Source organism: Copidosoma floridanum, unplaced genomic scaffold (genome assembly GCF_036245765.1).
Source record: "Copidosoma floridanum isolate Cflo_tuat_1 unplaced genomic scaffold, Cflo_Japanese_pri ptg000019l, whole genome shotgun sequence".
NCBI lineage: Eukaryota > Metazoa > Arthropoda > Insecta > Hymenoptera > Encyrtidae > Copidosoma > Copidosoma floridanum.
Genome location: NW_028321896.1, coordinates 840,664 through 868,000, shown reverse-complemented (window position 1 = coordinate 868,000; position 27,337 = coordinate 840,664). Strand labels below are relative to the sequence as shown.

The 27,337-nt window shown below is 37.8% G+C and overlaps 2 protein-coding genes across 2 annotated transcripts in view; both read right to left on the bottom strand.

The window, feature by feature from the left end:
* Positions 1-27,337, bottom strand: part of LOC106639302 (M-phase inducer phosphatase cdc-25.2) — a 113,337-nt gene that overhangs the window by 73,305 nt on the left and 12,695 nt on the right. Inside the window, exon 4 of the mRNA XM_014352829.2 lies at positions 2,078-2,138. Coding sequence (XP_014208315.2) covers positions 2,078-2,138 — 61 coding nt within the window. The remainder of the gene's footprint in view (positions 1-2,077; positions 2,139-27,337) is intronic.
* LOC149374475 (uncharacterized) lies at positions 7,414-9,389 on the bottom strand. Its single transcript, XM_089593250.1, has 4 exons — positions 9,173-9,389; positions 8,720-8,972; positions 7,769-8,063; positions 7,414-7,694 (listed from the first exon to the last, which is right to left on the bottom strand). Exons 2-4 carry the CDS (start codon positions 8,827-8,829, stop codon positions 7,470-7,472), a joined length of 630 nt encoding a protein of 209 aa, XP_089449376.1. The 5' UTR covers positions 8,830-8,972; positions 9,173-9,389; the 3' UTR covers positions 7,414-7,469.

Sequence of the window (27,337 nt, the reverse complement as noted above, 5' to 3'; positions counted from 1 at the left end):
TTGATCGTACGATCCGTTGAAAGGACGAAGGTACGACTTTAACCCGATAAAGTAATCCGGCTTTAGTCCTTTTATTTCACTTTGATAGCCATCGCGGATCTGCGGAGCCTTTTCTAACGGTTTCCACATACCAACCACCCCGCAGGCACTGTACTTCCTGTGCGAAATGGCCACTACACCAGGACCGGATTGTATAGAAAACACATGCGCGCTTGTGGGGGTGAAAACTCTCGGGCGACACTTTGCCGCTAGCGCATTTGGGGAAAATACCGAACCTTGTTTTTGTCGCTTTTAAAAGGCTCGGTCAAGCCCGCAGTAGATGCCAGGGCCGAGAGAAGGTGCTTCTCGGAAGGTGCAGGAGCCAGGACCATTTCGGGCGAGGAAATGTAAATCTTCACGAAAACCTCAATGCGATGAATGCCGACGTCTTGCTGGAGGGAGATGCTTGTGTGTTGTGTTGCCAATCGCGTGACGACGCAGCGGACCAAAGGATTTTCGAGAAGGGCTTGGACATACGAGTGATCTTGGATGACGGTTTGGAAACCTTTTTCACGATTGAGCGTGAATTTTTTTTTTGCTCTTTCGAGTTTAATTTGCTTGCATTCGCTCGACTCGTGGGGTTTTATTGTTTGTTGGTTTAATTGATGCTCTTCGACAAAGTTAGTGTTTTGTATGAATCTCCGGGGTACAAAAGATTTTTTTTTTCTTTATTTTGAGCAAGTGAATCGGGCCCATGTTTTGGCATTTCTGAGGCTGTCTTTGACGGTTTCTTTTAATTGTTGTAAAACGCTGTATTCTTTCAAAAAATTAGCAATAGTGGGTAAAATTTTTTTATCATACATCTGAAAAACAAATTTTTTTCCAAATTTTATTTTACCGTTTTTGTTGTAATTTTTTTTTTCACGCTAATTATAATAAAAATAAAAAAAAATCATCCTTAAAAATAGTAAAATATTTTTTGATCAATTCAATATTAGTTTTAAGTACTTTAAGAAATATTTTAATACTTTTTTTTTAAAACCTTGCCATTTTTTTATTTATAGAATATATTGATAAATTATTCGACGGAAAAAATTATGTCAAGTAACGTTGTATAAATAATAATATTTAGCAAAAATAATTATAACAGTATGATAATTACTATACTATTAAAATAGTTTATATTTTTAGAAAAAAAAAAATTACGCCGCAGTGCATTTGGAAATGTAATTATACAGACTTCTATAAATTAAAATACGAAAATACTGTCAACAGTCCGATTCCCATGGATTTTAGTTAATGAAATGCAAATCGCAATCCGTAAAAAAGGAACGACGATTTTTCAAAATTCCAACAAGCATTTACTTTCGTGCCCCACCGTTACCAATTTTTCACTTTGTCAAGGAAGCTTCTTTTCTTAGCCAAGTAGAATAAAAAATAAATGCCCTCAAAAAAACGTATTAATTCAGTCTCCCGCGGATCAAACGTTGCGCTTCGCTGTAGAGGAATTTCTTCAAGCCCCAAAAATCTTCAAACAAACGCAACAATGAGCTTGAATACCGAATTTACTCGGCGGGTGTCGCGTAGCTTTAGTTTCCCCGTCACTTTGTGAACCACCTTTTATATGCCAACACACGTGTAGACGCTCGACGTTTTTTCCAAGAAGCACAGTTGGACATTGGTCGAAAAACAAGACGTGCAGGAAAAAAAAAAGATTTGACCAAAAGGGCGCGATTTCGAAGTCAGGGGTGGCGGTTCTTTAATACAATTAACGCTCGTAATATGTGTGGATAGGCGCGAGGCTTACGTATAGGAGGGGCTTTGTTCGAGAGAAGGCAGATTTTGGGGCTTTGATGCGCGCATACCTTAAAAAAAGAAAAAACACTTTCACTTCTTGGAGATTGAAGTGCAATGTATATTTATATATACGCCCAAGACCATCGTCGGATCGAATTGTGTGGGGCGAGATCAACAAGGCGAAGTAGAGCGTATAGAAGAGAATATATTTATTTGGACAGGACAAGTGTTCCATTGGTCTTTTTAGCCTTTATTGGGAGTAAAACAACATAAAGACAAAGTTTTATTTATGCACACTCACCCTGTGTTGTCGCCATCATAGTCATTTTTGCTCCAGTCGTTGTCTATATCTTTGGAGTTATCTGAAAAACAAAATAAATGATTTATGAAACTTTGAATGTTATTTTGCACTTTCACAATGGATCGGAAAATTTGAAATAATTACTATAAGTATGAAACCAAATTATTCGAGTGTTTCATGACTTATTAATCAAACATTTTTTACCGCACATTTTTGCAGGGAAATGCTATGTTATCTTTTCCTTAATAGTTAAAAATTCTAAAAAATAATTAATCAACTGCCATCTAAAATGTACTTTTTTTATTGTTTAATAATCACACAAGATTTTAAAAAGGTAAATTTTTTGCCATTTTATTAACGTGAAAAAGGAATTTGAAAAAAAGCGTAGGTATACATATAGGTATAAAAAAATATTCCATGAAGCAGTTTTTTAATAATTTATGTAATTTATAAACTTCTATACATTTATTAATGTTAGACACATGCATCTAAGCATACACGAAAAAAAATTAATTTCCTAAATAGCTTTTGAGTTAATAAAAAATGACTATTAACGAGACTTGAAGTGTACGTATTGTTAAAAGTCATAATAAACACCTGCCGCTTTTACTTTAAGTCCCTAACGACTGCTAGGCAAAAAAATTTATAAGTGCAGTAAGTAGTCTAATCAGTTAAACTAAAGATAAAAAAAGAAAATATCATTGTTAATGTAAGTTACTTTTATTATTAATGGCCAATGTACCAATTTTACATAATTATTAAAGTACATTTATATTTTTTACAGTTAATTTTTCTATCAAACTTTGATAATTAAGGGATTTTACGAATTTCAATTATAAATTAAACAATAATTGAGACTCAAGCGTTTTAATGCATTTTGATTCTTACCCAAATTAGTTCGACCTAACATGCAATTTGAAAAATGGTTATTTCTTGTTAATTAAAGTTTTTTTTCTTTCGATAAAGCTTTTGTGACTATTTGTATATTTTAAAAACCCAAAATAAATTTTACAGAAATTTTCGTATCATTAGATAGAATTTCGAGACCGAAATTTATAAAATTTATACAATTTTTCTTTACAAAAGTAAAGTAACATACACTTTCGTAATTAATAAGCAAAATTATCTCATTAAAAAACTTGAAGCAGCAGCTGATTGGCTTACCGAATTTCAAGAAAAATACTAATATCGAATTTTTTATTAATTAACCTCTCATATCATCTTTTTAAAGCTTGGATTTTTAATCTACAAATCTTTACATTCGAAGCTAAAGGTGGTTTGCTCGGAGAATGATTTTTTACCAGTTTTATGAAATTGATATACACGATACTTCAAGGTAATACAATCGTCTTTGGTTTTACAACAGTTTCTTTGTCTAGTGCATTAAAATAAAATAATTCAAATTTTTAATCATTATTTATCTTAACAAAACATGTATATTCTTAGAATGTAGTGGCAGCCTCGCTTAACAGAAAAATTGATTATTGTTAAATATATCCATGATTTAAATACTTTAATTGTTTTATGATGGACGACTTTATCTTCGTACAACTATCTTTGTTTTTCTATAATAGTTTTCACAGCATAACTTCAAGTACAGTCTCAATTTCCAGCTGACACTTACTCTTTCTCTGAGATTCATTAGAAATGCAGTTTAAACTGTTTATTGTTGGCCTGACCTTTCTATTTTTTATTGATAAACTTAATGTGAGTAACGTGCACTAAAATTTTTCTAACAATTGAACAAATATAAAGCATGAGAAAACAATAAAAAAATATTGTGATAACCATTTAGGCTATCACGCTTAAGAAACAAGAACTTCTGGATAGTCTCCATGAATGCGAAAATGCTGCAGAAGAGCTTCATACATCGCTAGTAAAGTATAGGATAGAACTGTACAAGGCAGCAGCATCTACTGTGGATCAAGTTGCTGAAATAAGCGAAATCGGGGTAATAAATTTTTAGAAAACGTACTAATTAAATTATTATTGTTTATATAATATAGCAAAATGCATTTTTTAGAGTAGTATAAGAAGATTGCATTCTGAAGAAAGCCATGAAAATTGCACGTGTTTGGAGAAGTTATTTCTTGTAAATGCAAAAGTATTTTTTTCATTGCTAGATCATTTAACAATTAAAAAAATAAGAATTAACGACATATTGATAGAGGTATCATTTTAAAATCAGATTTTTTAAGAGAACAAAAAATATTATAAAAGCTATATTTCTCCTCATTTAAAACTAATATTTGATTTTTTTTACAGGATTTAGATAAGATTCGTGAAATCAAAATTGTTCTCAAAAATATTAAAAATCATTTGAAAAAAAGACAGTATGATAATAAAATTAGACATATAAAAAAGAAAATAGAAAATTTTTGGATAGTGATTTACTATGTAAGAAATCATCTATCAGAATTTCGTAAACAACGAGACAATGTAAATTATGCCATGGCCAACTATTTCATCGAAAATCACAGAGTTAATAAGATAGTGGACTTTCTCTATCAGGAGTTGGGTAACTGTTTGCCACCAAATAACTACAGGTCCTCATATCCGGTTATCTGGTCATACGGACGTTAAATTTAGGTATATGTAACGTAACATTTCATGCAATTTCATTGTTTTCATGTATTTCAAAATATTCAGTATTGTGTGAGATTCACTATTTTTACTCATAAAATTTTTTAACAAATTTCAGTTTTTCCTTTCAATCTCGGTTTCATCTTCATAAAAATACGAGTACATATGCATGTGTTATCAGTTAACCTATACATTAAAGTGGAGTGCAAGTGAAATATAATAGAATGTATTTTTGTTTATTTTGTTGCAGATTTAGAAATATGATAAGAAACTGTAAATGTTTTTAGAGGAATAGTAGCAAAAAAATATTATTTGTAGTAAAAAAAAAATAAAAAAAAATACAGTATAAGATTATACATCAAAAAATCTCTTCAACTAACTCATGACACAACAATTTTTCTGATTACATCTTGCCGTATACCTAAAATAAATTGAAGGTAATAATATATATATATATATATTAATTTCGAATCGAGTGACCGTAACAAGATTATGATAATATGTTATTGTAACATTCAAATGAAAAATATCACGATAGTTCTAAAAAGCTAGTATCATACGCTTTTTGTGTAACCGTTCATACGCATGGTGTACGTATATCTAGTTAAAAAGTATACGTATGCATGTACTGCAGTTAATGTATGTACGTTCGAAAAATTGGAAATACCCTAACAGTCAAATATTTCGATAGCAGAAAGTTGGACTTTTTCTATTAGATAAGTACATTGTAGATTGAAAGAATCGAAATAAACTCTCTAATCTGAAGCGAAAGGGTATACTATTAAATTTATTTAAAACTATTTGACGAAAAACCTACAAACAATAATTGATAGTCTATCCCTTGGGTAAATAATGTTGAGACACGTGTGTAGATGTACCAATTAAAAATTGTGTTAGAGAAGAAAGTCTATGTGCTATAGGTACACTTATTATTCAAACATGTTTTTTTTATATTTCCAGCTGATGCCATCCATATGGATAAATACTTTGGTTTCATGATTGGATTACACGAGAAAATTAAGCTTTCTAATTTTACAAATCCCTCAGTCTTTCTTTGTAAACCGATATTATCAACGGTGCTCGGTTATCATCAACAAATAATACCACAGAACAAAGCACCACACGGGTTTATTGTCACAAATAATCTACACGTCGGCGCTTCTGTACAATCAATCTCAATAAGCTTACCAGACATACATAATATCATCCAAGCCTTAACGAAATTTCCTCCTAGCATCGAACCTCACGCCTATCTGTATAGACACACCCAACGACGCTACATCAACATAGCCACCAGGTAAAACCCAAGTCCAATGAGCCGTGCAAGCTTAATCGGCACCACACACACTGGCGTACACGCAAGATTATGTGGAATGGCATTATCCATCGACCGGTGAGCATGTATGTATATCCATCGGGAGACCGTCTCTCTACATATTATGGCCCGTGGAAAAAAAAATAATAACCGAATACACGATGAATATGGTATACGGGGACACGTGTACGGTGGTGTCCCGGGCATATTAACACGAGCGAACTTCTTGCGCAATGGGGCTATGAATCAGTTGTATACTCGATACACGTATATATAGGCATCATAAAACGCTCGAGCAGCTGTTTTGTCCCCTCACTTGGACCCTCGTCGACATTACATTGCACGCGGTGTACCATTTATATATAACTGAGGGCTTCAACCCCTGCGAAGAGGAGTTAAACCGAGCGATAGCGCGAGCGTTTTTCCAATGTCTATATGTATGGTCGTTGCACTATTTACGTTATCTGCCGGGCCCCTTTGCCCTCCACACCGGGCTATAGTCTCTCCTGGACAATGACGGGCTTTGCTCGATACCGCCCCCCTTCATTTTTCCCTTTCACGGTGCAGTGTCGATACTTTTGTGGGTACAAATAGATTTGTATACGTGGATGATATCTATAAACGCCCGCATCATTTGTGACACAGCCTGTGGGTGTGCGTATGGAGTTCCGAGACGGAAGGGTCATTGACGTTTGCGAGGTATTTGGACCCACATCTTTTTGAAGTCGATTTGCAACGCATCGAGAGGGGGTTTGATGGGTGCCAATTTTTTCGGGGCCATCGGGTATTGATGGATTTTTCATATCCTGATGGGGATTTTGTAGTGTATGGCATTTTCAAGTACAGGGTTTTTGGCAGGGGGATGGAAAGGTAATCATAATTTCATTTAACGTAAACAATAAGCGGTATTGCAGAGGGGGTGATTTATTGGGCGTGTAAAGAGAGACGTACGTGATCAATTTTAAGGTTCAAGAAAAAAAATTTTTGTCACCTGTAGGTGAGGACTTTTATTTTTATTTGTAGGAGAAAACAATGAGGTAAGACGTTTTTTCAGAACTTGAGAGATGAAAAATTGATAAAGAACTGCTGTGGAATTACTACTTTACGAGATTTTTCACAGCTGAGGTTAGTTGATAATTACTTTTTTTTATTTTTTTTTTACAGGAAAAAAAGGTTTGATAAAAATTATTCACTCTTACCATTTTTAATTAAAAAAAATTTTTTTTTCTAATGAAAATAAAGTATGAGAAATATATACCAAGGCGAGTACCAAGGTTATCTTTATTGTTTATTCATTCTTACATTAGTAATATGACACAATTCTTGCACATTTTGGTAATACAAATATTTTGTACTGTTTCAGGATGATTCATGTGACATTAACATTATTTGTCTCAACTTTTGTACGCAAAAGAAAACAAAATTTGAAAAGTTTCCTTAAGATTTTACAAGTATAAAGTTTAAGTTTCTGAAAAATAAAAAAAATAGCTAGCATCAGACTGCATGTCTACTGCACGAAAATTCGTCCCAGTATTTGTATGTGTATTTGTAATTGAAATCGTGGTTATTGCGAACTTGCAAATTTATTCCATTCATAACATTAACTATCCAATTGTTATAGATGAAAATATTGGTGAAGATAGAGCTGTCTGTAGTACCTAGTCCAATTATCACAGTTTTGTTGTTAATTTTTTGTGTCAGAGGCAAGCCATACTTATCCTGGGAAACATAAATTATCAATACTTTTATAATTATCTTTTTTATACTTAATGTTATGAACTTGCAGTATTTACCCCTTCATATCTTGTATATTGAATATTAGAGATACAATATTTATGTAACAATGACTCGATATCGGTTGTTGGCCATTTACAAAACCCAGAGTGTTGTACTTTAAAAAATTTCAATAAATAACCCTTCTCGGTAAATCGATAGAGAGTCAGCGTGCTGTTCTCGTTTTGAACCACTAGTGCATCATGATCATCAGGCAGATTTACGATATTTACAAACTTGTTGATTTTCACATTTCGTTCCAGTTGCATGATGGCTATATCATCGTGATTTTTGTATGGCTCAAGGCATGGCATGCTGAGAAAGTAATGATGTATTTTAATGTTGGTACCACCAAATAAAAAAATTTACTCAGTCCAAAACGATAAATTAAAATCTATAGAAGTACGATTAAGAATGAATGAATTTTTTTTTCCGTAAAAATAAAAAAAAATTTCAAATAAACATCAGAAACTTTTACGATTTTTTTTTTTTTTTTTTTATTAAAGTAGCGCATAAAATAATTGGTCTAAAATATATTCTAAAAAATAAGGAAAATTTTTAGAAAATTAAGACTACAAAGTTATTCGTTCACTTTTCCTAAATAATAATAAATTTAAAAAAGTAAACCAAATTTTATTAACAATATGTTATTGACCAAATGTTTCAATTACTTTTAGTTAAAAGTTGAAAAAAAAAAAAATTAAATAAACAGAAATAGTTACTTAAATATTTTGAATATAATATATAAATCAATTAAAATTAACAAAAATTAACTAAATAAAATTATGATAAAAAAGTTTTTCGGACTTATTTATAACGATACGATTAAATTAAATTTTATTGGCGTTTTTCTTGCATCTAATTGTAAGTTTTTTTGCCTCACATGAAATTAAAGTTCAGTCATTTTTAATTGCATTTTAGACGGTGTTGATTCATAATTTTGGATGCAAAATTGAAAATTAATATCTTACTGCACATATTCGCTATGAATCATGATTCTTTCAACTGGAATCTCCTGGGTGTCATCTTCGTTGAGGTTCAAGCTACCAGCGATGACTGTATACTCGGTCGAATTGTACATGGCACAATAGGCACTCGTTAAAACAAGATTTTTTGTTATAAGTGCCCCGCTACAATGGTAGAAAGTTCGATTATTCGTGTTCCATATAATGGCAACGTGAAATGGAAACTGTTCTCTTATATCTTGGCCGATCTCGGTGACCTCTGTAACACAATTTTTTATTCAATAAAAGTCTGATAAAAACTTTTCACGAATATTAGTCAATTTCATGATTATCGATGATACTCAAAATTCAATGTTTAATTTTTTATGCAATAAGAACCACTAAAATAAATTATCCATTTGACGCTTTTACTACTCCATCAAATATGCAATCAAAAGAACAAACATTTATATTTATTACCTTTATCAGAATGTTTTTCTACTGCCCGACTCTTGCCTCGTTTTGTAGCATCAGATGGTTTCACATTTTCTACAGCTGCACTTTCTTGATTTGGTGTATATTTTTTAACCTCGTCGAGAAATGAAAGCGACTCTTTTTCAGCATAATTCTTTAGCTCAGCTTTGGAAACTAAATAAGCAAAACTTTTTATTGTACTGTAATTTAGCAAAAACTACTACTTTTCTTCTCCCATTTCAGGATTGAAAGTGCAACATTTCTTCCTGAGTGAGAAATCATATTCACAGCTAAAAATATTTTCTCAGTGAGCAGTGGATACAATTTTTATCTATAGGAAATCAGGCTGCACACTGAATCCTGTAGTTAGGAAAAAAAGTCGTTACAGCCACTAAAGGTAAAAAAATAGCATTTGTGACTCGGAAATAAAGTATGGCATCACCTCTCGGGCTAACCTCTCACCTTTTGCTCGAACGGCAGTTCATAGCTGTGAGGGAATGACGTACTTTTTTCCTGCGCTATTTTACATTACTAAACTATTTGATGTATGTATACATAATATAGATTTAACAATTTCGTCTACGGAATATACAATGGCAACAACAAAATACTTACCTTGAATAAGAAGGAGCACTGCAAGAATTTTTGAAAGAACCATTTCGAAGCAGAAGTATAACGTAAATGTGTTATTTTATTGTAAGCTCGGTCATTAGTGTTATCAATGTACGTTTAATAAAGTATTGAAAGTGAAAACGAATGAACGACTGGGTATGAGTCATTTACAGTCCAAATAGCTTAATATTTTTTTTTAATTTTATTGTATTTTAGTTTTTAATGTCACGAATTATTAAAATTTTTTTTTTTTTTCATGTACAAGATGTTTAATGTAACATTCAACATTTTAAACGACTTTTTCTACACAGAACTCAAAAAAAAGTTTCATCATTTCTTTTCAGAGTATCGATATAGGATTACACTGATGTGAACAACAACGTAGAAAAGAAAAATTAAAAAACTGTACATCACTTCTGTGACAATATTTATAATTTATTTTGATACTTACACCCTTCAAATCGCTATCTGACCAACATAAACATACCATTAATAAACGGAGCTCAGGACGCAGTCATTCGTAAAATCGATGTAAATTTTTCACACTTAACAGGCTAGCCCCACCTTCAGCTGACCACTGAACCTTAAATTATTCAGAAAAAAAGGGTGTATTTCATACTCATGGTATCCTCATCAACCATCGAAATCTCGACTGCATGACGCTGGTAAAAAAAAAAAAAAAAAAAAAAAAATCATGAGCACGATCACCATAACTTGCAATTTTATCTTGACGAGGATGATGAAAAAGGATTTACCAACCCCGAGGCAATGGGGTCAACGACGCGTACGGAGTACGTGATGCGGGTATGAAGGGTACAAAGCTCCGTGTGCATGTATAGGTGCGAGACGGTAGAGCATGTAGATGCGGTCGCGTTGGTCTTACAAACACCACACACGTGGAGGAGATGCCGCATACAAAATCGTTGGAGGGAAGGCATGGCAACCGTAAATTTCGGGTGACTCGAGTACATGTTTGCGCGGGACGGAGGCGTTGCGTGAGGCACTTTGTGCGGGGTGTTGGGTTGCAGAGTGCCTGTCGCTGGACTCGAGAGGGGAAAGACTCTCGCAAGTGCTTATGGCTACCTAATAAAATTACATCCGCATTCATACAACTGCAAGTGTTTTTCAAGTTTTTGGGATTCCCGTTGTACGTGAGTAGCGCTGGGCTGATGCATTGGTGCTTGAGATAACGAATGATTGCAGGAGAAATCCTACGCTTGTTTAAAAACAACTCGATGGGTTTCCTGTATTCTTCTACTGTTTTTAAACGGTTAATAATATAAATAAAGCTCACTGTCCAATGTTATTTAACTATCAACGACACGTGACAGTAACAGTTGGCTATCTATACAGCCTAACTGTGGATACGGCGACATCTCGAACTCGAGAGATTAAGGTCGCATGGTCGTTTTCGGTGCTAAAAGGGAAAATATGTTTACATATTTCCCACACAAGATGCTCGAACATCCTTTTCGTCCCTCTCCCTGGATTTTCCAACTTTTGGGTGACGCGCATGCACATGTGATTGCTGACACGCGGTATAAACGAGCTGGCTATTTTTGGAAGCAGAGCGCCTCGTGTTCCAACTCTGTCATCGCGCTTGGATCGATGACAGCTGGTTTTATTTGTTTGGTAATTTTTTACTTTTTCCATTTACATACAAAGAAGTAAAAATAAAACCGTGTGATAAAAATCGCTCGACTTTTGGTTTGGTCGATTGGTTTACTGATTCCCGCCTAAACTGTTAGCTTACGTTTGCTTTCAACCCTTTACTGCAATAAACTACAACATATTTTTTTTTTTAGCCCAAAGTTTATATTTACTGTAGCAATCCTAAATGGATTAGTAACTTTTGTTTTTTCGAGTGTTTTTGATGTATAAACTTAAACATCTGCTAATAATGTTAATAAGCCAAAGGCAAGGATTTCATGAAAAGAGACCCTCCCAAAAGCAATGAAAATTTAGTTCGTTTCGAGAATTTCAAATTCCCACGCTTACTCGAAGGTATCGAAAACGCGTTTCCCCTTCGACATTGCCTTGCGGAAATTTTCCGAAGCTGTGGAAAAAAAAAAACCTTTCCCGCGTTTTTTCACCACGAGCTCCAAAGCGAGAAGGGACTCGGGATACATGGTAAAGGCTCGATCGATGAACGAATGGACCGCCGGATGAACGGGGAGGAAAGACCTGACTTGCCAGTCCAAGGCGCTGCTGCGTCTCCTCCACCCTCGCTCGTTTGTACCTCGTATCCCGATCCTTACCGACCGAGAGAGCCTTAACGACCGACGTTCGAGCATCGCCGATAAGGTAAACAACAAAATTTTTACCCTTCGCTAAACTTGGGGCAATTGTCAAGACCTCTCACGCATAACTCGACCGATTGTTTTACCTACGATACATTACGTTATATGCAGAGAGAGAGAAAACCATCAGTCTGATCGGGTATCCTTTGAGAGTTTGATTATTATGAGGCACCGGAAAACACACAAAACGTATTACAGATCCAGGTGTGGTTCTGTTCATCCGAGCATCGAAATCTCTTGGAGTAACGCTTAAGCGGAGTTTCGCTGATGACGACTATTATTTTTGTTCCCACTTGAAAACTTGGGAGAAACAATCAATGTTTCCAAAAAAACAGCAAATTAAAATATGCAGCGATTGCAACTAAGGAGTTCGGGAAAACTGCGTTCATGTGTGTATAATCCAAGGGGGCAATGACATACCCAAAAAACTAAAAAAAAAAAAAATCACTGGGGGTGAAAAGAGCAATGCCCGAACGAAAATACACACGCAGTAAAGGCCCTTCTTATCACCTTCTTGCACGTGCTTGCCCTCGTTAACCCACCCGTGTAAGTGTATAACAAACTCGTATGGGGAGGAAAACGCTTTGCCGGAAGCCTATATGTGTATGGTAGATGGAAAACGGTTTGACTTGTGCCTCCAAAAATAGGTGAGACCCAAAAGGGAGGGGAGGGCGGAGGCATTGCCCTCGGATGATTCCTGCATTGAGCGTCTGTGCACCTATTAATATATATATATACATATCACCCGTGGGCTGAGCGCGAGGGGTGACGGGGAAAGTGATGTCTGTATGTATGTATGTTTGTCTTTTTGGGGAAAATCAGATTGTATCGTACGGCCACGAAGGGCTTGGACTCCTGGAAAATTTATGGGAGAGAGACAAGGATGGAGGGCGACGCAGTTGTTGGGTTGGGGAGGTTTTTTTTTTTTTTTTATCCCATGCCGTAAAGGTTATTTCGCGGTTGTTTTTGATGCACCGTACATTACATGTGTACGTACACGCGATTAAAGTACAGGTGGAAAGGTAGTATTTATTATTATTATTTTTTTTTTTGAGTGTTTTTCTTCCTCCAATAAATCTACAAGGAAAGCTGTAGTTTTTCTCTTTAACATCATGCATCATAAGAAAATAATAAAAATTAAAAAAAAGTAATGATATACAAAACCCCGAAAATTTACTATATAAATAACTTAAAAGATAAAAATCAATTCGTTTCCAACAAATGTGAAAAGCGAAAAAAACCAAGTCCAAAGTATAGTTGCAACAAAATTCATCGTCACCGTCAAATTTTCCGTATGGAACCTCTCCTTCTTGCCTCAGAAACTACAAAACGTGCAGCGCAGTTTAAGAAAATTGAAGAAAAAAAATACACTTAGAGGAATCACGCGCTATTTACGTACACGTACGCACGAGTGCAACGTATTTTTTAAGAAACAGGACACTTGAAAGAAGAAAGAAACAAATAGGGCGCGGTACTATGAATATACCCGTACTCATCAGAAAAAAAAAAAAAAAAAAAAAAAAAACGAAAGAGGAGCAGTAAGTACAGTATGAAAATGGGGGCGGCATCGATGAAACGACAACAACGAAAAGGACGCGTAGGAGGGAAGACGAAGAGAGTAGGGGGCGGCGCACGAGCGCGCACGCGACTCGAGCCCCCCGGAAGACGGATAAGGCTTCTTCCCCCCTCGACTCCGTTGTGCTCCTCGAAGACACCGCTTTTTTGTCCGTCGAGAGGATACGAGCGCGGGTGTGCGGGACGATGATGATAGTACCACACGCGCCATCACAAACGGGCTAGAGGTTTGGGGATTTTTTTTTTTTCTTTCTTCCTCTCGGATGCGGAAATTAAAAGGTCGTCCCAGGAAAAAGGAAGAGTCGACGGGTGCAGGAGAACAGACTTTTTGAGGGCGAAGGATGAACTCTTGTATTCTTATTGCTCCGTTGGCTCTTTTCAATTGTACCTACTGTGCGGATACGCATGCGATACGGGGCGTGGAAGAAATTTGATTTTTCGACGAGGGTTTTTTTTTCTCCCCTTTCATTAGAAAACATTTTTACTTTTACTTTTCAAGTTACTCGTATCCTCAGATTTTAATTTTGCGGTTAAACTTTGATTTGCTTACTTCCAATTTTTTCATTGTTCCAATACTCCTTGTATCTAAAATCAACTAATTTGTAAACATGCTAATATGAAATTTCATCAACAAAAAAATTTGTGGTTAAAAACAAATTTAAAAAATTTCACACAGTTTTCTGATACTCTGAATGGTTATTGTTAAAAGTTTTCTCTGCTCTCTCTGCGTTTTGAGAAAGCCATTTAATCCATCTAAATCTTCGGAGCTCTCAGCAGAATTCAGCTTACTGTCACTTTACCACACGTATTATGCTGGATTAAAAAAAAAGCTGTTTTTCTTGGAAAAAAAAAGGTTTTTCACAATCCCTCCAGCCATGGTAATACATTTCTCCACACATAACCATTTTAATAATCTATTGGTTGTACCGAAATCCAATTAATTATGGATTAAATTGAAGCCATGCAAACAATTTGTGCAGTATCAACACAAGTCAATTCTATAAATAATAGCGTCTCTCTTGTTTCGTATAAGTTAAAGCTCCAACGAGAAACTCAAATCGTATCGCAATCCGCGAAAAAATGTCAATCAACATACATTTAAAAATTTTCACGCAAGCGCGCGTAAGTACGTAAGATCAAATAAACCGCAGATCTATAAAAAATATACGTATACCTAGGGTCGAAATGTATCCAAAACCACACCGATATTGGTGTTCAACACCGCGCAAATCTCTCTCGCACCTCCACGTCTTACACATTCGCAAAAAGCCCGCATGGCCCATCAGCCGACAACATCATATATACATGTACCTGTACCCCCCTTTTTTTTTTATTCGTTACAAGGCGTTATGCAAGGGTATACGCGCAAGGCGGCCCGTGTCACGGCTCGTGGCTCGACTTCCTCCGGAAGTCTGTCACCGACTGCCTTTTCCTCCCTCCTTCGTACATGTGCGCACCTTCGGGAGCTCCCCTAAGACAACAGCCGACGATTTCCTCCGACTGTCCTCATTATATCGTGCATAGTACTCTCCTTTCGTATACGTGTAACATATACAGAAACGCGGAAAAGCACGCGCGTATACGCATATAGATATCATCAAGTAACGAGCGCCCCTCGCGCCCCTCGCGCATATGTACATCTTTATGTTATGTGCATTTATAATACTTATACCACTGGCGCATCGTACACATGTAGGCCGGGAGAAAAGTACCTACAAGGGCGCGCGCGCGTGTGCCGGCTGCGATGCATTATTATCATTAATTTTTTTTTTTTCTTCCATTTTTAATTCATTAGTATTTTATTCACAAGTGGAGCACGCGTGTATGGGTATATATACTATAAACTACTCGCGGTCTCTAAAATTGCGTTCTTCGCAGTGTCAGGGGTGTACGGGTGCATCATTATCAGGGTAATGGGGGCCCCCATTTGCGAGTATATGAAAAAACGCAGCTCTCGGTGTAATGGGACGTTGTTAAGACGATAACTGTATCATACAAGTAAGTGCCTGTGCGGGTGTGCATGGGTCCTCCCAAATAATGTTCTCCTCTAAATTTTTCTCGGGAAATTAAAAACGTTCAGTTGGCACGAAAATATAATGTGTATAAGGGCCGTACGGACATGTCGAGACCCGATGTAAATGAGACAACGTGAAAAATTGAAACTCGTCAGTCACCGAGGGATCTGGGGAAAAAAAAAAATGAAGACAGTACCTAATACCCGTGTGACACGACAGCACATACAGGTACCATAAAATAGACAAATCGCGCAAAAAGACTCGCGCCCGTTAATAAATACACTTAGTGTATGTGTGTGTAATAATTATAGCTATCCTAGCTACGACAAACACCCATTAGCCTTCACTTTTTTTTGTCCGCAATTAGCGTAGCGACAAGTATACAATGCAATCCCACCGATTTCCATACCCCTCCCCACAATTTGTCGAGCGATCTATCAGCGAGAAAGGTTAGACCGCGAGGGTATACGTATGAAAGGGGGCCCCGAGTGTCTTTGACTTCATTTCCATATTTGTTGGTATACATACGATTGGCCGACTGCAATGTATGTACACACCGGCATTACAGTGACCCACATAGTCACGAACGCGTCCCTCTGATCAATATTTTTTTTCCCTTCTTCTTTTTTAAACGGGACAACAGAGAGAGAGAGGAGAGGTTCGTGGGGGTGCACGCGACCCAGGCCAGCCAAAACTGATAGAAGCAGGCACACACGCACATGGGGAGTGCACGCATCTGCCACGCGCGTTTACGTATCGATTTTGGCTCGATGTACTCACACACACGTGTGCGTGTTTAAGCTAACTGTCGAGTTGGGGGGAAAAAGGCTGTCATGCACACGCGCAAGGAGCAAGAGGAGGAGGGATGGCCTACCGTAACGACGATTACCATCCCTGTACACTGTACCGTATGTATATATACCTACTATATATGTATAGAGTTTGTAATGACGAATTCGCTGTCTAACACAAGTTGGCCTCGAGTTGTGCTGGCTGCTCTCTTGACGTGCAACGTAGCGCAAGTATACACCGTGGGCGTCGGGGGTGACTTCGATGCCGGCACTAGAGCGATCATAGCTGCCGCATATTGCGCATTGTATACGAGGGTCGCGTGTTACGTGTAATGCGTGCACGCACGTATGTATATGTTGATTGAAAAAAATCCACTCGGCTGCTGCTGTTCCGCTGGTTACGTAACCCTTACGTGGGGGTAGACTGTTAGGTGTATATCAATACGTGTGTGCTGGGGCGAAATCACATTGGCCAAACGTACTCAACGGACTTTTCGCTTTACGCTCTTGTAATGTATGTACTTAGTAGTAGGCCTGCCTGCATACACGTGATTGACGCACGATTGGTCATTTACTTCTTTTTTTTTTGTTTAGACGAAGAGTGAGTGTAATTATTAGTTGGGCAAGACAAGATCAAAGTGTACTTTTGACGCTTCGTTAAAGTCTCGTGACAACCAATCGATGAAGCGTTGCTTTATTTGATGGAAAATTTATTTTCCAAGAAAACAGTCCACGTGAACTATCTCGAGTCACAACGCCGAGTTACACAACGTGCTCGCAACATTTCCCAAGCCGAGAGTCGTAAAACTTTGGCTTTGGAAGTTTACGACGCGAGTTTCCTCGTATGGACGCAACGACCGTGAAGACAATCGATCGCGTTTTTTTTTGCGGGCGAAACTTCTTCGATAAAAAAAAAGACACGCATGTGTACCCCAGCGGGCATTAAAATTTCAACCAGCCGGCAGTCGCTCGCTATAAATTCAACCTTCAACCCCTTCACGAGCTACTCTTCCACGTACCTGATGTCGGTACAATAAAATTTATTCACGAAAAAAAAAAAAAAAAAAAAAAAATTGGGGTAGAGCCCGGGTTCTTTTTTTGCACTCTCGCGTACAGCCGCGTAATTTTTACGATTCAAAGTGTCCCACGACTCGGGTAGTTTTTTGTGATCGACAAAAAAAAGGTTTTTTCAAGGGCACAAACGAGAATAATTTTTTGTGATACGGAAAAAAAACCAAACAGATGGTACTTTTCTGCATGTCGTACATCGAAACGGGACTTGAGAACCACAACAATCTTTGCAAAATGGAGTTCAAGAAAAGCGTACAAGTACTGATGATAGAAAAAAAGAAAAAAAAAAGGAGCAACCGAATGCTGAATTCGGTGCAACGCTTGTCTGTGCGAAAATCAACGCTCAACGTGCAGCAGCCAAGGGGGTCCCTCCCTCATCGTCCCTCTAATCTTGAAATGTACCGGGTACACATTATAATTACAATATCAACTGGATCTCCAAAGAAGAAGAAGTACGGCAGGGACGCACTTTAATGCACGTATGAATTTCACCTCGCGGATATATGAAAAAAAAAAAAAAAAAAAAGAAAAAAAAAACCGTTTTAAGATGCTCATAAAAAAGAAAGAGGGAGGCGAGTCGTAAGTACAAGAAAAGAAGAGCGCGAGTGTATACGGGCCGTGCAAAAAGCCAGAGCGCACCTTACACGTACCTGCAAAACCGTGATGTGTAGTATTAAAACGACGAGTGTGTTGGTGACCGTCAACCTGGTAACTGCAACGACCCCCGAGAACAGAGAGACCCCCGAAACAATCGCAAAACTTTTTTTTTCCTTCTCTGCTTCGTCTACTTTTGCAACCCTTCGGCGATGGGGTTGATGCACGAGCGCCTGTATACGCGTGTATACACGTGCAGCATCAGCCCCTATAATGCAATGTACGTGCATGTACATGTACTCCGAAAACCCCGGCACGAGCCACCAGATCTTTGCACGCACGTATGTGTTTGCGCCGAGTTGGTTACCCCGACGGGGAGCGGCGATTATTACACTGGGTGTGCCTCTCCCGCGTTCGTTTCGGAAAGCCGTTTTGGTGCGGCTTTTTCTTCTGCTTCGCTCAAGTTCGGCTCCGCGTTGATGATGCCGATGGCCTTATCCACCCGGAACTCGGACTCTCGAGTACAAGTGTATATATAGGCAACGGGAGCGTCGAAGGTTTAAAAATTTGCACAACTCTGCTACTTACGTGGTACACAGGGTTGGGACGCGTTTCAGTTCACCCAGTATCATGCAGTGCACGAGAGCTCGACTAAAGTGTGGGTCACACACACACACACACGAGATGCAGTATATAAACCCCATAGGGGTGGCGCGAAGTGAGCTTGAACGCGCGAATGTGTGTGACCAGATGGCAGCGGTCGCCCCATATATAACATGTACGCGTGACGTGCTCGGATGTCTGGGCTCCCCCCCTCTCTTAGCCTTGTACGCTCATTTCGCCCCAACCCCGTTTGATTCGGCTAACCCTCATACGTACAGGCATGCAGTTGAATAAGGGTAGGTTTTTGCAAATATTTTCAATTGTTTTTGATTTCTCAGCATCATCGGAAAAATAATTGTAGCGGCGATTGTATCATCAATGTTACCAAGAAATTGTTTTCTGTTGGACCCTCCAAGGGACATCGCCAAAGTATAGAGAGAAACTTGATTTCTCGAAATGTAAAACTAAACCCAACCACCCCGATCGCGTGTGTTTGTTATACATAGGGGGTGGCTCTGGCACGTACGTATATGTGCACAGACACGTCATGCTGAGCTGTTGAATCGCGGACCCCGCACGCATGTTGTACACCCTTTTTGTCACGATCTAATGTAAGGAGTATAAGTATAGGCACGCGCGTGCATATGTATATATATATGTGCACCTATATACACCGCACTCTTGACGTATGGGCCCAGAAATCATGACTTATGCGACGTCCACTCGACTATACTGTGCCATTGTGGTGCCTATACATACATACATACATATGCCTACACCTTTTTTTTTTGCGCTGGTATATGTATATATAGGTATGGCAAAAAGAGAGGAAGGGAGAGCTGCGAATTTCAGCTCGATTGTCCTAACGAGGTAGGTATCGGCTTTTTTTTCTCTCGCACGCGTGCGGTGATTCTTGTAATGGGCGCATACGAGTGTGTGCTGTAGTGGTCCGAAGGAGCTTTTGACGCAAGGAAGAAGTTTTGAAACGAAGGAGAGAGGGGGTGAGTTTTTCTAGATGGACATATCGACATATGGCGCGACGACAATGCACCTTCGAGACATATGTGTGCGTGTGTTGGCGAGGGCTATTACATCGGGACCAGATCGAGATTTATTTCGAGCGCACAATGTACGCTGCGCGCGAGAGTCAGTAGTTTTTTCTCTGCCCGGTATGTAATTTGGGGGCTGGCGAGCTTTGGCGCGCGTCGAGGTATTATACTTTGATATATATATTTTTTTTCTGGTCTTGGAGTAGTGGGGTTTATTTATCCTCAAGTGCAAGATTGGGGTATTGATTTGAGTTGAAGGATGAAAATTGCTTATTTGGAATCTGATCTGACTTGAGTTACATCGCGTTCATTCACTTTGAGAAGCAATCACGTATTGCACACTTTTATTGTTCAATTTTTTAAGTACTCAATAAATAAATCTTCTAAAGTTTATAAGAAATCGATTTATAACTTTATTGTAGATGGTCAGTAATACTTTCAAAGAGAAATATGACCCCTTTTCGACTTGGATAAAAGTTTTGCCTCTAAAATTTACACCGACAAATTCGTAATCTTATAAAAATTATTATGTTCAATAGACATGTTGGACTACCTCGTAAATTCACATTAGATTTCTGAAAAAATACGTTTCTGAACAGGGCACTTAGGTTAAAAAATTGAACAAAAAACGTCTAAAAGTATGACGTACTGAAATTTTCGGGAAATACAACAATTATCGGCAAATTGATTTATGCAAGTTCACGAGAAACTATACACTTTTGATCGATCAAAAACTCAAAATGTTCGGTTCAAAGAAAACAGGATTTAAAAACCCACAGTTGAGGTATAGAAAAAGAGGAGATAACACTAAGCGTTACGGTTCACAGTTTGTCGTGTCATTTAAAAGTCGTAACGGCACACTATACCCTGCGCATATAATATGCACTCCTTTGCTCTCAATACATCAAGTAAGTAGAAAATGAAGCAACATTGTATACAGCAGTAAGAATAAGAAGAAGAAGCAGCAAGGTAGAGAGCGAGCAGTACAAAAGTCCGTGGAATCAAAATTTGGCACAATGTAACACGGCAGCAGCAGCTGTATGGAAAAATGCAAATGCAAGGGAGGCCGCACTTACACTTTCGAAAGATAAAAAAAAAGAGGGGGATGGAAAGAGACGGACTTGGTAATGAGAGCACCTAGTGGAGTTCGCTCCGCTTCACCCCATGCGTCTTTCCCTTTTTTCGTCCATTCTTTCGAGTTCACGGATACAACAAGTAGATATATACACACAGAGGACTCTCCTCAAAAGATTGCCCTTTCTTATACGTCATGCTACACAAGTACTTACTTTGAGAGTCCGGCGAATCTAATTTTAATGCAGTTTTATGCGCGTAGCAGTACAACGATATATAATGTACAGTCGTTACGCCTGTCTTTCGGGGCAAGTTTGCCAGCCGAAATTTTGCAAGTGAAACGATACTCACCAGTTGTCAAGTACGACCCGTAATACGTGAAGGGGTGTTGACCCGCGACGACGACCTGTTCCTTTCGTTTTTTTAAATACCGTGCGAGTAAAGTATATACATCGAGTCGTTTTACACGTGAAAGTCTGAATGTTTAAGGTATTAATAACAGGAATAACAAGTTTATTCGATCAGACGGTATGATCCTCTGATAAATTGACAAATTTAACCAGGAAAGTGTCGGATGTACGGATGATCATTTGGGTTGCCTCGTGATAAAATGTTGGAAAGGCCGAATGATGCTTCGTTGTAGTTAACTAGGATTTAAATTAAATTACGGAGATGAAAAACCATTAAAATCTGCGGGAAACGTGTGCAACTTCTGGAAGGCGAATTCGGCCAATATAAAAGATGTCAGCTCATCTCGGAACACCGAAACCATAAAGAAACATAAGAAATTGAATCTATAGCCGCAAAACGTCAGACACAAAAATCCACCCTCAAATTATACCCTAAATAACTGAAGCAACAAATCAACGCGCAAGTGAAGTACCAGTAAAAAAAAAAAAAAAAAAAAAAAACAGCAATCATACACCCATGGAATCAAGCAACATCGTGAGCACAAGTGAAGTATCTCAACGACCAACTGCAGATACACACAGATAAACCCATTGGCGGATCTTAACGTGTATAGTATATACCTATCTATGCTACAAGGCTCGTCACCTGAGATCCTGTATATAGTCTCCACCACCAGCCAGCCCATGAAATGAAATCATAGTCCTCTTCGTCGTATAGGTCATAGACACCATAGACACTCAGACAGTACAGCAGGCCCGTTATGTACGAGAGAGCGGGAGCCCATCATACACATATATATATACATATAGTTACATATGGGCAATAGCACGGGCGCGCGCCTAAGAGGCCTAACGGGCACGTGCCACCGTTACAAACTGCACTACCCGCTATGAGCCGCTGCTGCCCCCACCCCGACACGCCCTCTCTTTCTTTTACACCACCGTTCGAGCTCTAGGACCCGCACCCCTTGGACCGTACATATAGGTATTGTCTGCGCTGCAGTTGTGGTAGTACAGCGGAGTAGGGTATATACCTATATGTATGCAGGCAGTTCAGTTATCGTAGACGTGTATGGCTCTCCCCTCGACAAAACGCAGACGCCGACAGAATTTTCACCCTCTTTTTTTTTTTTTTTTTTTTTTTTTCATACATCGTTACGCGCAGCCGCTTTGCTGTATGGAGTTCCTTTGGAGCGAGACACCCTTACCTGCATAGTGTATATATACATTCACACATTTATGCATACTGGCATACATACATACATACATACATATAGGGTGGGACGCGCGCCCGTTCGTCTGCCGATTAAACGGGAGTCGATCAACTCAATCTGCGGACTCTTACGTGCACCTACTCGTGTGAGTTGGTAATGTACTTGAAATGCTCACCAGTGCTTTTTTAGCTGCGCTTGTTTTCAACCATATAGGCATGAATATGCGTGACGTAACGTGGTTCGTCGTGTACGCGAGTGCACCTCGGGTCGAGCTAAATGAGCCGCGAAGGGCTTGGGTTGTATCGGGTTGGATGATTTTTGGTGAGACTGTTCGTTATGGTTATTGTTCGTCGACGTGATGATTTTTTTTTCACCCAGAAGGGTATAAATTAAACTTTTACGCTGCACCATGCAGGGTGTTAGCCATAGGGGCGAGGCATATGTATGTCCTTACCGATGGAACATCGGTTTCTGTTGTTATCTAATCATCTTTACTCGAAAAAGAATATTAAAAACTGCGTAGAAACACCAGTTTTATTAACATTTGGGTATGCCACGATTTTTGCAACTATATTACGCTAATATTTTGAGTGAATATCAAGGATTTGTACAAAAATTAAAAATTGCACCCCTCCATTTAACATGTTGATTACGATACTCTTACAATACTTGAGTTTTTACATTTTTTTGTAGAGTTTTCACAGAAATACAGATCAAAAATAATAAAAAATGACTAAATTAGATCCTGTTTAACTGAGAAAAGAAGATTAAAATTCGTCGCTTTTCCCGTACCAAGTATAGTATAATATTTTTCAAGAAACAGAACTGCAGTGTATTTTAAATAAAAATTTAGCACCAAAAAATAGCCATTTAATTTAGTCAAATTAATATTTGGTTTTAACTAGTAAGAAAAAAAGAAAAAAAAAAAAAAAGAATAAATAAATGAAAATTCAAGAAGAGAAAAAAAATGAAATTTTAATTATTAAAGTCACAAGCAATCAAAGAAGAGCAACCAAACGAACAAGCAAAATTCAATTATGCACCTGTGAGGGAGAACTTCAATTTAACAAGACAATGCATGCTATACACCCCACGCTAAACACTTTGCTTCCTTCGCAAGCAACTAAGAACACACGATCTACTTCCGAAAGGAAAAAAAAAAAACTTCTTAGCGACGTCCCCTTCGCATTCAGCCGACAGCGGATGCGGACAAGTTGCGTTATGGTGCCTAGATCGAGTGGCGGGAAGAAAAAAAAAAAAAAAAAAAAAAAAAAAATACGGCGCGAGTGTCGCGCATGAAGAAATAAAGTGCCGCAGGTAATGACCGGGGGTGTATACGCGTGTATTATAGTATAACGACCCGCGCATAGGTGCAAAAGGGAGCCAAGAAAAAGAGACGGACCGAGGAGGAAAAAACACGCGGTGCCATGTGTCCTGGCGCAGTGTAGTACAGGTACACATGTATATATAGTTGCGGGTGCTGCAGTGCATACAGAAACGCGGGGAGAGGCTCGCCAGCAGGTGGAACCTACCCCACCGTGACCGACTTGACCGGCCAAGGAATGGAAAAATGTACGTATACCTATGCATGCGCTCTCTTAATTTCCCCGTCAACTATACTACGCAATTATCACTAATAATCCACTCTACTGACCCGTGGGCGCACTCTCTCTTGCCTCCCCTTGTCTCCCTTTCGTTTCTTATTATCGTCATTATTATCATGCTGCTGTTGTTTTGATACTGCAGTTGCACCTTCGGATTATAATAAGATCAGTAGTCTTTATCTTCTTCCCCGTCTTGTGGTCGTTCTAGACCGACAGTTGAAATGCTAAACATGCTTATGTTGTGTTAGTTATGAGTTCGTGCATCGTGAGTTGGCTTGGAAAATATTACTTATTCGCCTTTGCTGTGCATGTGACTACTGTATATATATTTTTTTTTGCTTTTTATATCTAAATATTCCATCGATCTATTTTAATAGCTCGAGACTTGCAAACAATTTATTTTTTCATTTATGCGTAAACTGTGTGTTATGAGAAGTTAAAATCGCTTTTCTCTGTTGTTGTGGAGAGAATCAATGTAGCTATTATTTTCAGGTATTAATAAATGATTTTTGTTTTTTTTTTTTTTCAATATTTAGTTGTCTTTAAAAAAGAATAAATACAATATTACATTTTTTTTTAAACGTAGATTTTACAGTAAAATCAAAGAAAAAAAAACAGGTAAGTAAAAAAATATTATTGTAAGGCAAAATCTACAAATGTATTAAAATAAAATATAAAACTTAATTTTATACATTAATATTTCCAGTTATTGAAAAGAATAAAATAAAATTCATAAAAATTAAAAATTAAAAAACGGTAAGAAGAAGCTTATATCAGGCACTCGGCAATAGTTTTTCTAATACTATATAAATAGTTTAGTTATGTGTTATTCTAAAAAATTTACTTTAGAGCCAACGATTTTTTTTTCGATTCGTCACGCGACAATTTATCTGCTAATAATTTCATTTTAAGAATCTGATGTCGATACGGTGTCAAGGGTGTAGGCATTACGATGATGTACGACTTTTTACTCAGAAAAAAAAGAAGCACTAAAAGGGCTGCTGTCACGACCTAAAACCAAACCCCTTTTACCGAAGAACAGATTTTTTTTTTTTCACAAAAGAAAGGGTACATTTTTCTCTGTACGTACTATGAAATTGGAAAAAAATACTATTACTAGTAGGAATGAAAATCAATTATTTAAGGACATTACAATATTTTTTCAAAATACTGTTGAAAGTGTCAGAAAACTGTGAATTTTAATTTTTTTATTAATGAAACACAAGCTTGAATTCAGTATTATCCTCAAGAGCTTGCATTTAGAGTTGAAATTGCATACAAAAAAACAAATTGTGGTTAAAATTATTTGAAAAATTCACACAGTTTTCTGACACTCTGGATAGTTATTGTTGAAAGATACGAGGTTTTCTTTGCATTTTTAGAAAATAATTGAACCATGTTAACAAGTTATAAGACCTCATTCTAATGTACCAATACTGTGCGAGTAAAAATCGTTAGTCACGAAAGATTACACAAGTTTCTTCAAGTAAGAAATCTCATTTTTCACATAAAATACAATGATTTTGTTAAAAGCTTTTTAAATTTAATCTTAGCAAAGGTAAAAAGTACAATGCTCAAAAGAATAAAGCAAATGGTTCTTCTATTAGAGAAAAAAAGTGTCAGCACGCGAGGGGAAATTCAGAGGAGTCATCGAAGCGCAAAACCCTTTTAACGAAATACTGCAGCGAAGGGAGTAAAATCCAAAGTCCCAACGTAACTTTTGGCATTATGATAGATCAGTGTAACTCCAAGAAAGACAAATCTTCAGAGAAAAAAGCCGATACGCTTCGAGAGATACATTTTCATCCGTCAAACGCGCGTTCCCTTCTTCGCAGCAAACGAAAGGATATACACAGAGACATTGAACGTAATTCCAATATTCTGAGGTTTGTTCACTACCGCACGTTGTAAGACTTCGATGCGTTTTTAATTTCCTGGTGTTCGTTTTGTGTAATTCAATAGTACTGGCCCACCAGAGCTCGGTGTGCACACAGTCGCCGCGGTGGTCACGGTCAAATGTCACGTATTGTGTTACACTCTGTGTTTCTCTTTCGAAAGATAATATCATGTCAACTGTATTCGTTAGCGCCTTACGGACAGTGATTTCATCGTGGTAGGATTCATCCTTGCAATGATGATACAAATCCTCTTTTTTTGTGTCAACTACTACTATAAATAATTTTAACTTGGTTTAGAAAATGTAATATTTTTATTAAGATTCGCATGGAAAATAAAAAATGTACTTGAAAAAAATATATGAAGATAAAAAAATTCACTAATGAATTTGAAATAAAGTATGTTTGGATGGTATTTATAAAAAACACAACTGCTCCTTTCACCTGGTTACAAAAAGAAAATGTAATAAACAAATAAAAAAATGTTTTAAAAAACAAGTTTGAAATCAATAGATGGTAGACTAAAAAATAACGAAACAATGATTCCGAATAAAAGACGGTTTTCATACTCGACTTGCAACTTATAAAATTGTGATGTTAAAAAAAAAAAAAAAAAAGTTTTCTTATCATTTGAATGGACAAAAAAAGGAAAAACACCCCAAATTTTCCATCAAAACGTTAATTTGTCACTTTGTATGAAAACGAAAAATCCACAAGCACCACTGCCGCTTCCGCCCCTCTAACCCCGAGAATCAGCACCCTCGCCCTTGCGCGCGTTCCCCAAACTACCCTCGGGTGTACGTATACGCACTCACACGTACTTACGCCACAAACGCGCGCGCGCACATACATACACCGTAAGGGCGAAAACGGCCGTTGGCCGACTCTCTTACCCTCGCAACTCGACGTGGGAGTTTGCACAGGCAGTTTTTTCTCCCCCCAACCCCTCTCCACATCGCTTTATACATCGCGTGAGACACAATGGCAGACTGATAGCGCAACGAGTCTCACCCCCTCCCCCATGGGTTGGACGATCGGTAAGATGACGTGTGCTCCGTACAGAGGAGCTGAAGGGGAGGGAAATGCAGGCCGCGTCGTAGGGGGTGCGTCGAGAGCCCTCGTGGGTACACTGCGCTCGGAGAGCAGACAGATGCGGGAGCGTTATAATCTATTTAGTGGATTGTTGTGGATGACGACTATGGCGGACCGATGAATTAGCAGGGGCGCCTTTATTTTTATCTTCTCTTTGACCGACCTGGCGGTGGTTACGGACGAAGCGAGTGGGTATACCTCTAGGTCGCTCAGTGAAGATTTATCCATCTTACAAGTTATACCTGAACAACGTTTATACTTTTCGTTTTGAT

Coding starts and splice junctions, on each gene's coding strand:
- LOC149374475 (XM_089593250.1), bottom strand. CDS start 8,829: ATGTACAATTCGACCGAGTATACAGTCATCGCTGGTAGCTTGAACCTC. Junction 8,064..8,719: donor ATTCATAGCGAATATGTGCA/GTAAGATATTAA, acceptor TTACTTTCTCAG/CATGCCATGCCTTGAGCCAT. Junction 7,695..7,768: donor AATATACAAGATATGAAGGG/GTAAATACTGCA, acceptor TATGTTTCCCAG/GATAAGTATGGCTTGCCTCT.